This window comes from Symphodus melops, assembly GCF_947650265.1.
Source record: "Symphodus melops genome assembly, chromosome: 19".
Taxonomy (NCBI): Eukaryota; Metazoa; Chordata; class Actinopteri; order Labriformes; family Labridae; genus Symphodus; species Symphodus melops.
The window spans coordinates 3,183,639-3,197,237 of record NC_136709.1 but is presented as its reverse complement, the minus strand read 5'-3'; the positions used below and the strand labels follow the sequence as shown (position 1 = coordinate 3,197,237).

Sequence of the window (13,599 nt, the reverse complement as noted above, 5' to 3'; positions counted from 1 at the left end):
ATAAAGGCAAAGCTACCGTGTCAAGATATGTTCATGACATTAGACTGTCTTTGGTTTTTGTCTCTATATTTATGGATGTTGTCTTTCGTGTGGTTTCTGAGTATTGGCCTCTACAGGCGCATTAACGCGTGTGTAAGTTGATATGCATGTGTCTCTGACTGCGGAGGCTTTTACGGCACCAGTGTGACCCTTGCAGCCTCTGCTTTGCCTCATGCCGAACGGGTCCTGGTGGGAAGATACGTAGGAGGCAAATACACGGAAACACATTTTTACAGAAATCCATGTGACCAAAACAAGAGCCAGGAGAGCAGCTTGGACGCAGCACAGTAACTGCATCAACAAATAGTGGCAACGAGTTTAAGCCTTTAGAATTTATATTTCTTTTAAAATGTGCTTCATGTTTAGGGTAATAAATGACTTGCATGAAAGAAAAAGTTTTGAAGTTCCTCAGGAAAATTTGCATCAGCTAAACCATCTGTACAATAAACCACGAGATCAAAGACTATCCACCTTTTTTTTTTTGCTCTTCTTTCCTTTATTGAGACAACAGGACGGTGGATAGTCAAAAACAAGGATGAGAGAGTGCGGCTGACATGCAGTAAATAGCAGATGGTGAGAGTCCAACTGTAGGGTTTCTCCTACAGTTTCTGTTCATGGGACCCGAAATCTAACCACCGAGCTCAGCTTTTTAAACTGAAGCCATGCCATCACTTTCTTCAAAGCCCCCAGACTTCATTTATAGAAGCAGTGATTCGACTGATGTTTTGTGTGTTTGTGTGTGTGTGTGTGTGTGTGTGTGTGTGTGTGTGTGTGTGTGTGTGTGTGTGTGTGTGTGTGTGTGTGTGTGTGTGTGTGTGTGTGTGTGTGTGTGTGTGTGTGTGTGTGTGTGTGTGTGTGTGTGTGTGTGTGTGTGTGTGTGTGTGTGTGTTATTGTGCTACACAAATATTGTGTGGGTGCTTAATGAACCTTTTAAAACAATGTCAAACAATACCACCAAGAAACAAACATATTGAGGCTGAAGACCAGCAACTCCCACACTCTAGGAGGTTACACGTTTGTGTCAAAGGATTCTGGAGGCTTTGGAGCTGGTTCAGGTTAAAGAAAACAAACTCCCTGATCTGCCTCACACTCAGACTAACAACCTGACCTTTATGGTGAGGAGTATTTTACAGTGAAATACATCGAAAGGTAAAAACTGAAAATGGTACAAAAAAAAAGAAAAAGGCCAAAGTGTAAAAAGATGCGAGACGGTGGAGTGTCAGGAATGAGTCGTTTAATCTCCTTCCATTCTAATAATTTTGTGTTTCGACTTTAATACACTCACAGTTTAGTGAAAGACCATTCTTGCGAAGGCATGAACTTAAAGATGAGCTGAGCATTGACAGATTGGCTAACTCGGACTTCCATAGAACTCTGTCTCTGGTGTCTCACACTTTGCTCGTGTTGGCTGTTGAGCATATTCGAGAAACCAACCACAAAATGCTAAGCAGAACATCTGAGCTGCAGACTCGGCTGGCTGCTACTCAGCCGTTTTGATCTTTTGAATGGAGAACAATATCTCACTCACATCTGAGCATGCTTTGGGATTTTATCACTGAATGACAAATGGAAAGAAGAGGAAGTCAGACAGACAGGCCTTACATGTGCAGTTTTGTTGTCCAAGCAGGAAACAGGACGTTTCTCGCGCCAGCACACTTACATCTAAAAGATTTATTCAAGTATTTCCTGTTTTTCAGAAACCAGAACATATTGATTGATTAAAGCGAGTAGCCACAAAATATGTTCAGTTGTCTGTTGTTTAGTTGTTTGTTACATATGGACCCACTGTGTTTAACATGGTGTCATAAGCATCATATTTATGAATTGACCAGGTGACTGACTCAGAGGCCCCAGACAGAAGTCCCAGTGCGTCATTGAGTCGAACCTTCTTGCCGTCTTCTCCTCGCCCTCCGGGATTATGGTGAGACCCTTTTTGTGCGTGTTATGTAAAAGTAGACTGACTGCTCATTGTCTGTGCGTGCACCGCTCCTCTCCAGCAGATGTGAATGCAAACCTGTTAGAGAAAAGACAGGCAGCAGCAAAAAAAATGCTTTATGTATATATATCTATATATATATATATATATATGTATATATATATATATATAGACAGAGACAGCTTCTGTTCAACTGCTGGTTATTGCTAATATCTGATCAGCCAATCATTTACGGCCCCGGGTTGGGAGAGGTCGTTATCAACTTGTGGTGGCCCAAGGTCTGGGCTAACTAAAAACCATAGTGAAAAAAAGATAGCAAAACACATCCTGAGGGATGGATCTGGCTCCCAGACTATATTAACAGGGAGGATGATTATATGATGTTGAACCTCTTCTGTGTTTTAAAGCTCATTATATCAGTCTTCTCAATCAATTACTTGAAGATTTTTGAAGTCTGAAGTATTACCTTTGGATTGTTGAAAGCACATTTTATCTTTTTTTGTTTTGGTCAGCATCATCAGACCTGTAGCAGAAACTCCATTAGACCTCGGCCCTTTGCAGCCGATCATCCCCCACTTTCTCCTCCCTGTATTCCCTGTCTCTCCTCGACTGTCTCTTTTTATGAAGAGGGTAAAAAATGGTTCTCGCTAAAGAGGCATTGAGACTGTCTCATAGAGGGCAAATGTCAAGTTTGATATCTGTACTTAATGGATGAATCATTTTGTATTTAATTTGTATTCTAAGGTTCATGTTTTGTTTTGGGGTTAATGATATTATCAGGAGTCTCAGGAGATTATTGTCTGCACTGCTGAGACTTACAAAATAAATATGAATTGACATAAAATCATTTTAGCTAAATCTCTCCGTCCTGTTTTTGAATCAAACTTTCCTTCTTCCACCAGTATGATCATGTTACTGGTATTAAAATACATTCAAGCTATCTTTTTTATCTTATGTCTAAACTTGTTGAACTTGACAGGAATATTATGTTAGCATTGTAGCACCCTCTTGTGGTTGAGCACCATTAACTATCCACTTCAGACCTGCTGTGGGAGTTTCTAGGACTTTCTGTATGCTGTATAGGATAAATGAAAGACTTAGATATTATTTGGAATCATTGCAAAAAAAACTATTCATGAAATGTGCTCCTAACGTGTTACACAGTGCAGCAGGTCAGAGCAGAACAGTGAGAGACGCTCCTGCAGGCAAAGACCAGAGTCCAGTCTCTTCTACTGCTTCTGTTCAAACCCTCAGGTCAGCATGGCTCCTTTCAATTTGTTTGTTTTTGAGTGTTACTGGATCATCTTGTTTCACACTCCTTTGTGAGAATAACATGATAATTACATTTCTTAACATTTCAGAGAATTCATCAGTGAAAGCGTTCCCCCGTTGACAGCATGGCATGGTCAGTCAGCGGATGGGAGGATGGCTGACTTCACTCCTTCATCTGAGTGGAGGTAAACAAAGGCCTGTTTAAAATCAATAGATTTCAATTCTGTGGGGGACCGACTAAAGACTGGACATTGGTCTTGTGTTTGAGAGGTGCCAGATCATTTCCTGAGCAACCAATTGCAAAGGATTTTATCTGGAACCATCAGTGAAAAGTCCCACCCAGCGCTGTTCTTGAGAGAACCACCCAGAACGTTCCATTAAGTTCTGTTTAAAACCTTTGCCTGCTTTCCTGAGCTAATACAAAACCTTCTTTCTACTGAAAACCTTATGCAATAAGGCAAGTTTAATAAAGACCCTCAAGAGAATCCATTGAATAAAAAATAGAAATTCATCAAGAACAACCAAAAGGGGATTTTACAAAAACCCTTTTAAACGCAAAGGTCCCCTTTTCTATTCCAAGAGTTGACAACCAAAAAGAGAGGGGTTTTTAAAGTTATTTTGTATGTATTATTGGATTCACACCCATGGTCAGTGTAATGGTGCAATAAGGGCTATCACCTCTGTACATGGGGTGCAGGAAACAAACTCAAATCACATTTTCACCAGCGATAAAGCCCTTGATAGATAGATAGATAGATAGATAGATAGATAGATAGATAGATAGATAGATAGATAGATAGATAGATAGATAGATACTTTATTGATCCAGAGGGAAATTCAAGTGTGTGTAATGTGTTAAACATAGAAACATGTTCTAAAGGTGGGGCAAAACAAAAAGATTGAGTCCATCCTTTCCTGTCTTCATGCATCCTCCTACCACAGAGAACTGTTGTGGAGCCTTTATTATAATTAGTGTGCTCTCATTGAGCACATTCAACGTGCTTTCAAAACTCAGTGAGAAGCCTCATGACATTAGATAATGCCTCTGAAAACTTACCATGTGGGACATCTCATTCATGAACGGTCATTTCCTCCTCACTGAAAGCCTAACATAAACACTCGAATAGAATGAACTGTGAATTGAGTTGACAGAGTGTGCATACGCTACACACTGAAGAACGTGGGTCTTCCTAAACACTACAGAAGCAGCTCTGATACGAATAAGTCCTGGACGTGTAGGTTTTACAGCTGTACTCTGTTTTCTCTCCACTTATAAAAAAACCCATAAATATTTAATTCTTTGTGAAGTAATGTCTCCAAACTGCATTAACAAATCAAAGGCCTGCAGTCTCGCTTGAACGCTGCCGTTGAAACAATCCTTTTATAACCTCTGTAAAACACTAAATGCATAACATGCATGCTTTGTCTGTCTCCAGACATCATGTGTGCTACAGAGATTCTATTGTTCGTACAAAGTCTTCATGACACGTGGTGAGAGGTGGAGCTGTCAGTGTTTTGGGGTTTTATTTTGTTCATTTAAGCTTTTGGAACGAGAACAGTTGAGATATTTTACAGTGTGGAGAAAGGTAAGGTTTACATACACCTGTGTGAGAATGGATTTTCAATAAGTACGAGTGCCATAGAAAGTCTGTGTTGTGTTAAACACACTGTGGAGGATTTATATTGTTATTAAATAGAACATGTGTGCATTTCAGAGCCCTCGCCACTACCAAGCTCTCATCCTCCTCCATTCCCCTGACTGGAGACCAGCAGGCAGATTCTGACATCATGGCCTTCATCAGGGCCAGACAAAACCTCCTCAATAGGACAGGTGAGAAACACACACACACACACACACACACACACACGTACACGTACACGCACACATGCACACAAACAGAGAAAGAAATAACCATAGAGACCTTTACACAGGGTTAATTAGGCATCCAATGCTGCCCTCTGTTGGTGGGATGCTTCACAGCACTTTTGTTTTTCACCCAATGCCTCATCATTAACTTTAAAGAGAAGTATTTAAACCTCCTGTAAAATGCAGAAAGACGTTGTGAGTTATCAGTAATAAGGGAGTTGTAAATTCAGATTTAATTTTGTGTTTCTTACAAGCAGGTGGTGTCTTTTTCAGGAGGATCCGTTTAGACTTTTTTCATAGCTACAAACACAAGCCGACTGTCTGGGCAGCGTCACTTCTTTATAGCTTCACAACTACTCATCTTTTGCTCCTCTGTGGTTCTTGTCTCCTCCTTTGACCCTTGTGTGGCTGCTTGCTTTGGCACACAGCACAGAGGACTTGGCTTTCTTGAGGTTGGCTACTGCAGATATCCAGAACGGCTGAGGTCATGTGAACAGACACAACAACGGCCGCTTCAGCAGATACACCAGATGTAGAAAAAAACAAAAAAAAAGCATCTGTATGCCCTCCAAAATCTGTCTGTCTTTCTTTACTGTCCACACTCTTAAGGAAGACTCATTTCACGCCTCTTTACCTTGGCACAACGGAGCTGGATAGAGGCTGTGTTTTAACAGGAAAGCCCCTCGCATTGGTTGTTTGGCAACCTCTGTATTGAGCTATTCCTCATAACAAAACTGCCCTGAAGCCAGAAGGGCATTCTGGGAAATGTGGGGAACCTCGCAGGGAAAAGAACAATCATGATTTCAGAGTGGAGGCTGTTATTGTCGTGGTTGTCAAAGTTGAGACAGTGTTTTATTTTTGACTCAGATATTATTATACTAATTTATCCTGGTTTCCCTTGTCAAACGTCTTGACTATAAAATAGATCACTTTTAGGTGTCATCTTATTCATATAGCTTTCAACTTGTTTTATCGCTCATGATTTTTCTCTCATCCTTGTTTGTTTTCCAGGTCAGTCAGATTAACCACAGAAATTGCTGAGAAAGTTATCGGCCCTTGATGCTGAAACAATCTTCACATCTGTCAGGTGATAAAACTAAATAATTGATGTCATTGAGTACAGATGGACTGACAGCAACGATGTGCGAAAGAATTTTCTCAACTAGATTTCTCATGAAATACTCGGCAGCTGCACATCCTGTCTGATTTATTCAGATACAAACACATCTGTATCATTTCATGTGCAGCTGTAAAGAATCCCATCCTGTGCCATCTGAGCTAAACAAATATTATCTCAAGGTGTCAAAGAAAAATGGAAGGAGAGGTGATGAATGCTTTATCTTTCACATGCACAATGCAATCAACTTTAGTGTCTGTTATGATTTCATTTTCAGTGTAACACTTTGTGTGATCTGTTGTAAATATGAAATGTTATGTATTTGCAGAAGACGATCTAATTATAACTTTAAACATTCTGTGAAAACAATCTACATTGATCTTTTTTTTTTCAGAATGAAATGTTAGATAAGGCTTTGTAGAATCTAACTGCACTCTGGATGAGTCACATGGCTGCGGGCCTGGCACCCATCAATCCTCATGTCTTAGGGCCCTTAAAAATCCTCACATGGTACTTCTTTAAGTGTTAGAGAGATTAAAACATTCGCTCCATAAAAAGCTATTGTCAGAGTTTTGTAATCTTGTCAAAGAGAATTTTTATAAAAGTCTTTTATAAAAGTCTTACATTGATCAGTATTTGTTCTACTAGCTTCACAGATGCAGTTTGTGGTCATATTAATTAATGCATTTTGTTATAGCTGAACCTGAGGTCTTTTTTGTGGCTTTGTTTTGCAGATACCTGTAAATATATGTGCAATACTTTTTGGGGTCTTTTGGGGGCTCTGACTGTATTTACAGTCTGTAGTGGGACAAGCCTGTGGGTTCCTGAACTGAAACCAAAGCAGAAATGTCCTAAGCCTGTATTCTTCGTAATGGGCAGCAGGAGGTGACTCCACGAGAGGTAACAAGTCACACTGTGTGAAAGCAGATGAGAGCACCGCTCACAGGTCTCATAACCTCAAGAAACATGCTCCTAATATGTTATATATAATCTGTGTTCTTGAATACAGAATGATGGTGGTGAGATGATGGTCTCCATTCAGAATATATATATGGTTTAGCTACACTCCTTTACAGTTAATCCCTTGCAAATTTCTGCTGTTGTGAGGAGTTTATAGTGCTTCATTTTCCTATGGAATCCAGCCAGAGGATGACTCAGGAACATTAACTTCTCCGAGTGACTCACAGACTTCAACCATTAAGGGTATAAAGAGGACAATTCATTTTCGTGTGCGTCATTAAACAAAGGTTGATTTGTAGTCAAATGTATTTTAAATATACTGGTTTCAAGGTGAATGGACTTGAGCTTGTAGAGAACTTTTCTGGTCGTCTGGCTACTCAAAGCGCTTATACACAGCAGGACACACCTACACATTTCACACACTGATGGCAGAGGCTGCTATATAAAGTGACCATCAGAAGTAACTAATCCCATTCAAACATGCAAATCAGGGTTAAGTGTGTTGCCTATGAACACATCAGACATGTTGAGAGAAGACCAACTCGCTACTACTAAATCGAACCTGTTTGTCAAGAAATAAATAAGTTATACAGGCAACACAGATAGACAGTGAATCATTAAATCTTTATTTGTATAGCGTCAATTAATAACAGGTGTTATCTCGAGACACTTTACAAAAGGCAGACTCTGTTAACGTTACACAAGACCATGCTCATCGTTATGTTTAACCCATCACAGCGTGGCAAGAAAAAATCTCTAACAGGCAGATATCTTCAGCAGACCCAGACTCATGATGGAGCAGCCGTCTGCTAGAGCTGCGCTGGGCTTGAAAATGGGATGGGGGGGGGGAGATGGGACAAGATGCAGAAAGAAGGATGGGGGGGGGGGGCCTAAGAGAGCTCAGGAGCTCCCAGGAAAAGAATTTGAAGACAGTGACATGCAGTAATATGATATGAGAGCAGAGAAAGAGGGAGAGAGAGAGAGATGAGAGTTCAAGGTGCTTGTTCCATCGGTAGTAGCAGCATAACTATGAGCTGGTCTATACCTGCGCCAGTCCTAATGATAAGGTGTATCAAAAAGTAAAGGTTTAAGTCTATTCTTGAAAGTACAGAGTCTCTGCCTGCCGGACCCTGAGTGGGAGATGATTCCAGAGGAGCGGTGTCTGATAACTGAAGGCTCTACCTCCCATAGTACATTTAGAGACTGTAGGTACCACGAGCAGGCCTGCATTCTGGGAGCGCAATGTTCTCGATGGGTAGTCTTTCAGACAGCTTGGTGCCTGAGCATTTAGAAGTAAGTAAGTTGTAAGTGAGAAGAATGAATGTCTCATTTTGAACACCAGTTAACCGGGCGATAAAACACGATTTAATAATGTGAGAAAGTTACTTAAAGCCTCTTTAACTGGTTGATCTGCCGATGCTGCTGACTTTCAGTGTATCAGTTTATGTCAGATAACAAAGTCCACCCATCCAGTCACCTGTGAGTCATGGCTGCACACCTCCACAAGCAGCAGACAACCTGTGAACAAAGGAGCATCCTGTTTGCATGGCTTTGCGTGGATTTGTTTGACAGAAGACACAGGGAAGCACAATTTGCATCCCGGCAGAGTCTTGTCGGAGGGGAAGAGTCTTCTTTGGTGAAGTCATGGTATCTGATATCCTGTAGCTCTTCTTCATAATGAGTGTGTTTAAATGTACACACGATACATAAACAAAACTTCTCTACCTCACTCTTAAAGCGGTGGTGACAAATTCCAGTAAATGCACATTGGATTCATAAATTAACAATAATATCGGGAGCATTCTCATAGGAGATAAACAGTTCAATGTTTTTATGAAAGTATGATCCTTTTGTATACGTTTAAAAAGTTTTAATCCTCATTCAAAGTATCCTTCTGAACCACAAACATTATTAAGACTCAGATGAAACATTCAAGTTAAAGGGAATACAATGATGGACTCTTTTCTTAGTTAGGTACAAAAAAATAAAGACAGATATATAAAGGACTTGTACAGTTCTAGGAGTGGCTGTGGATAAGTGGTAGAGTCTGTTGTAATTCGCCTCTCAACCCGAGGTCAGGTGTTCAATCCCCAGCTCCTGCAGCCACATGTCTGATGTGTCCTTGGGCAAGACACTCAACCCCAAGTTTCTCCTGCTGCTCTGTCAGCAGCGTTTGAATGTGTGTGAATGGGATTAGTTAATATGGATGGCCACTTCACATAGCATCTGCCATCAGTGTGTGAATGGGTAATATTTAGTCTATGTTTAGTATAGAGTTTGTCAATTCAATTAAAAAAAACTTTATTTGTCCCGGGGGGGCAATTCAAACAAACATTTTTTTCTGCTTTTAGACCGATGACATCAGGAAGTTTCCTCTTTGGTTTTTCTAAAGTAAGGGCACATACACAGAGAGTCAGTTGAGGTTTTCAATAGTTAGTTCAGAGTCTTATTTTAATCCTGTGGTATCAGTGCTTGAAAAACCAACAGCACTCAGGTAAAATATTAACTTTTGTTCTGCTGACTAGCTGCTGCTGCAGCTTCCTTATTAGTGGAAACAGTTTAAAAGTGAATGTGTGTCCAGATGTCGTACTGATGGAGGGGAGGAGTTTGATCGTTACCCAGGCAACGCTTAAGTCAAACATCCAACATGAGGTCATTGACCAATCAGTGAAAGAAAGTGAGTCGAGATGTTTGAGGGATTATCCAGTTAGAGTGATAAACTCGAGACAGATTAACAAAAAAGACCTTTGGTGATGTTGATTGGATTTCAAACAGGCCTAAAGAGCCCTGTTTAAAACTTTTGATGATTTCCTTTATTTTTATTTTTTTTGGAGAAGAATGCCATAGTCTTCAGCGATGGATGTTTTTTTGAGTGGACAGCTCATGAGATCTGCATATTTCATCCGACTTTGATTATCAGTTTTTATTTTATGCAGCTCTCAACTCTCATCTGGGTTGGAACATCAGTGTTTGTGTGTGTGCTGAAGCTTGGAGGAGGTTGATGGCGAGCTTTCAGTTGTTGCGGGTCAAAGTGAGCTGGACAGCACTTCTGACTCTGGCCCACTTCACATACCTGCTGGTTGGGGCCATCATCTTCCAGATACTGGAGCGAGAGGCTGAGAGCAACAATCGAAATCATTTCCAACTGGAGAAGTTGAACTTCTTGGCCAATTACACCTGCTTGGATGGACCAGCTTTGGAGAAGTTTGTAAAGGTTCACTTTCATTTTATTCTTTAATAAAATCTTTTTTCGAAAGTGCCATGACGAGTTCTTGAAAAAAAGAAAAAAAAATCAGTTACACTTAAAGCTGCCACGCGTAAAAGAGAGAGAGCGAGATGAGCTGTGGTCCATTCAAATTCACAGGTTTCATTGTTCATTCTAATATTTGTCAAGTCCTTTGGTGTCTCATAAAGTTGCAAATGTACTTTTTTTTCGTCTCTTTTACAATGATCATATCAAAGTTTGAAATTGGCAGTTCAATCCCAGCTCCCATAATTCACATGTAGAAATATCCTTGAGAAGGACACTGAACTTCTCCCAGTGGCATAAACATCCACGTGTGAATATGTATGATTGTGATTGATTAGTTAATACTGATGGTTATTTAACATTTTCTACAATCAGTGTGTGAATGTGTGTGATAATGGGTGAATATGACATGTGGGGTTTAAGTGCTAAGGGTGCTCAGAGGACTAGGACAGTTTAAGTATATTCACCAAGTCCATTTACAAACTCGCTAACAATAGAGGCCTCTATTAATCAAAGTTATGAGGGTTGGCAAAACCCCATAATAATTTAGTTATTACTAAAGCCTGTTTTTCGGTATTGAGATAATATGATGAAAACTGTTCATAAAAATCTATAAACTGAAGGATCACTTCTATGATGAGTTTATCGTTGAGTAACCAACCACAGCTCTAAAAACCGTCATGACCTGAAATATTTAATAAGAAAAAAAACTTCAAGAACCCATGTCTTACCAAGTGTATTTGTTTAATGTTTGTGTGGTTGCAAGGTGATTTTGGAAGCCTGGGAAAAGGGAGTAAATCCATCAGGCAACTCGACAAACCCCAGTAACTGGGATTTCTGCAGCTCCTTCTTCTTTGCAGGCACAGTAGTCACAACTATAGGTGAGTATCTTTACACATTCCACATTTGCACTGTTAGTTTGTAATACTATTCACTTATTTGTTAATCCTCTTTTAAAACACAATTCTTTATATACATCGTACATGCAGGCGATGTGATTCATCGAACGCAAAATTGACAATATGAAAAACGTCTGTGGATGACTGACAACATGAAAAACGCTCAACTCTCATCCTAAAAGAGATTGTGGAAAATAGGTCACCTAAATATCAGACCCTCAGGCTGCAGGTAGAGCATTCCTTTGATTCGGTGTTGTGGCCTCAAAAGCTCAATCACCACCAGTCTTAAGGCCTGTGCATGTCACAGAAGCAAGTTTTACATTTTTTGACCAGAGGCAGTGAAATGATGAGCAGAAGGGGGTTAGTTGTATCACCTATTCAGAAACATGACCCAGTTTTGCACTGCCAGTAAGAGTTTGAGATATGGACCTGATCCTAATGTAGGCCTATATGCCGCTATTTCAAAAAGAAGAGAGGTGATTGGCTTTTCGCCGGTCAACACGAGAATAACATATAATCTTGTCTAAGCTTTACATGGGAATAGACAAATAAAGATGGAACAATAAATGACACAGGTTGACGATTGCAGCAGAGGAAAAAAGACCCACTATTTTACTCTCGAGCAGTGACCAGAACCTGCAATAATTTTTAATCATCACTACAAATTCACAAAACTTAGACAGTCTAAGATGACCTAAAGGCATCAATAGATATTAGAAGTTAGATGTATTTTATAAAATTATATTTTAACATTTACTGTCCCCGAAACAGGGAATTAAAGGGCAATAACATAGGACCCAGAACTGAGCCTTGTGGGACACCACAGAATATTAGGCTGGACACAGCCTAGTTTCACAGAGGCGATTCCACAGAAAGTGATTGGCTGTCCTGGTGTGCATTCTGTTGCAGAGAAAAAAAGAAACAAGAAAAAGAATATGGATGAAATAGAGACTGAAAAGACAATTAAAGTTTGGCTTATACATTTTATTTTTTGCCATGCCTTTTCCCAATTGTCCCTTGCATGTAAAATTATAAAGGCACTCAATATTTAACTTGGTGCAAGGCTCAGTTCGGTGCATATTTATTAGAAGTGCACCCACAGGCAAAATGTAACTTAAAGTAATGGTGAGCCAGCCTTCGAAAGAAATCAGGGCGATTGAATATTGATGATAACAAACTTTAATGATCTTGTCCACAGGTTACGGTAACCTCTCTCCCAGCACTGTATCTGGTCAAGTGTTCTGTGTGTTTTATGCACTTTGTGGGATCCCACTGAACCTGGCCTTCCTCAAACAACTCGGGATGTGTCTTACTACCCACCTGGGCCGACTGGAGAGGGGAATGGTGTCTGTTGTTCCCTACAAGGTACAACAGAATTTATCAACAGAATTTATGAGAGCTTCATTTTGCTGTGCAATGTCTGGCATGGGGCTTCGATAGCTTTCTGGTCATTTTGCTACCAATTACAGAAGAATTATTACTAGATGAATTGCCTCTGGATCTAAACCAAATCTTCTCGTGCTGTGTTGGTTTCCTAGCAAACAGTGGAGGCTCTGGCTGTGAGCCTGTTCTTCATCACCGGCAGTCTGCTGTTTCTGGTCATCCCTCCCCTGCTGTTCAGTTACGTGGAAGGCTGGACATTTGGAGAGGGATTCTACTTCGCCTTCATTACCCTAAGCACCATTGGTTTTGGAGATTATGTGGTGGGTGAGTAGAGAGAGCAAACCAGCCCTAATGGGATGGAAAGACCACCGCTTTTACACCTCCATTAGATAAAACTGCCTCATTCTTATCACAAATACTGAACCCAGTATGTTTTAACAGGGACAGACCCAGACAAGCAGTACATTTCTCTGTACAGGAGCCTTGCAGGTATTTGGATCATTTTCGCCTTGGCTTGGCTCGCCCTCATCCTCAACATGGGAGCCAGGATAATGGAGTATGCCATCGGTCTGACTCATCCAGGCTTTAAGAAACAGGAGGAGGAAGAGGAGGTGTCGTCCAGTAAACTAGAAGAGTTATCAAGAATCTGACAGTGGGGACTGTCTTTAAGTACTACAGACTAAGAAAGAAAAAATAAGTTCAATGTTTTCTGTACATATTGTGACTAATGTGACATGTTGAAGTTTTCTTAATGGTGTTCGTCATTCCCTGCAAAGCATTTAGCAATAACCAATTCTGCACATTCTGAACTAGATTGGTGTTTTACAGAATATTGTGCTCACTCTATGCATTTAATGGACCTTTTATAAACACTG

The 13,599-nt window shown here is 40.3% G+C and overlaps 2 protein-coding genes across 3 annotated transcripts in view; both read left to right on the top strand.

The window, feature by feature from the left end:
• kif6 (kinesin family member 6) overlaps positions 1-6,789 on the top strand; it is a 67,274-nt gene extending 60,485 nt beyond the window's left edge. For both annotated transcript variants that reach the window (XM_079369899.1, XM_079369900.1), the window contains 5 exons: positions 1,873-1,961; positions 3,141-3,230; positions 3,338-3,433; positions 4,964-5,079; positions 6,127-6,789. In XM_079369899.1, the coding sequence (XP_079226025.1) occupies positions 1,873-1,961; positions 3,141-3,230; positions 3,338-3,433; positions 4,964-5,079; positions 6,127-6,140 (405 nt within the window). In that variant the 3' untranslated portion in view covers positions 6,141-6,789. The remainder of the gene's footprint in view (positions 1-1,872; positions 1,962-3,140; positions 3,231-3,337; positions 3,434-4,963; positions 5,080-6,126) is intronic.
• A 2,779-nt stretch (positions 6,790-9,568) lies between these two features.
• LOC306840550 (potassium channel, subfamily K, member 16-like) lies at positions 9,569-13,384 on the top strand. Its single transcript, XM_079369916.1, has 6 exons — positions 9,569-9,869; positions 10,030-10,406; positions 11,209-11,323; positions 12,540-12,706; positions 12,880-13,048; positions 13,166-13,384. The coding sequence occupies exons 2-6, from the start codon at positions 10,194-10,196 to the stop codon at positions 13,372-13,374; spliced, it is 873 nt and encodes a 290-aa protein (XP_079226042.1). The 5' UTR covers positions 9,569-9,869; positions 10,030-10,193; the 3' UTR covers positions 13,375-13,384.
• Positions 13,385-13,599: the final 215 nt, after the last annotated feature.

Excerpts from the sequence above, each read along its gene's own strand:
- LOC306840550 (XM_079369916.1), top strand. The coding sequence starts at position 10,194 with ATGGCGAGCTTTCAGTTGTTGCGGGTCAAAGTGAGCTGGACAGCACTT. Across the intron at positions 12,707-12,879 it reads TGTCTGTTGTTCCCTACAAG|CAAACAGTGGAGGCTCTGGC; the intron begins GTACAACAGAAT and ends TTGGTTTCCTAG. Across the intron at positions 13,049-13,165 it reads TTTTGGAGATTATGTGGTGG|GGACAGACCCAGACAAGCAG; the intron begins GTGAGTAGAGAG and ends ATGTTTTAACAG.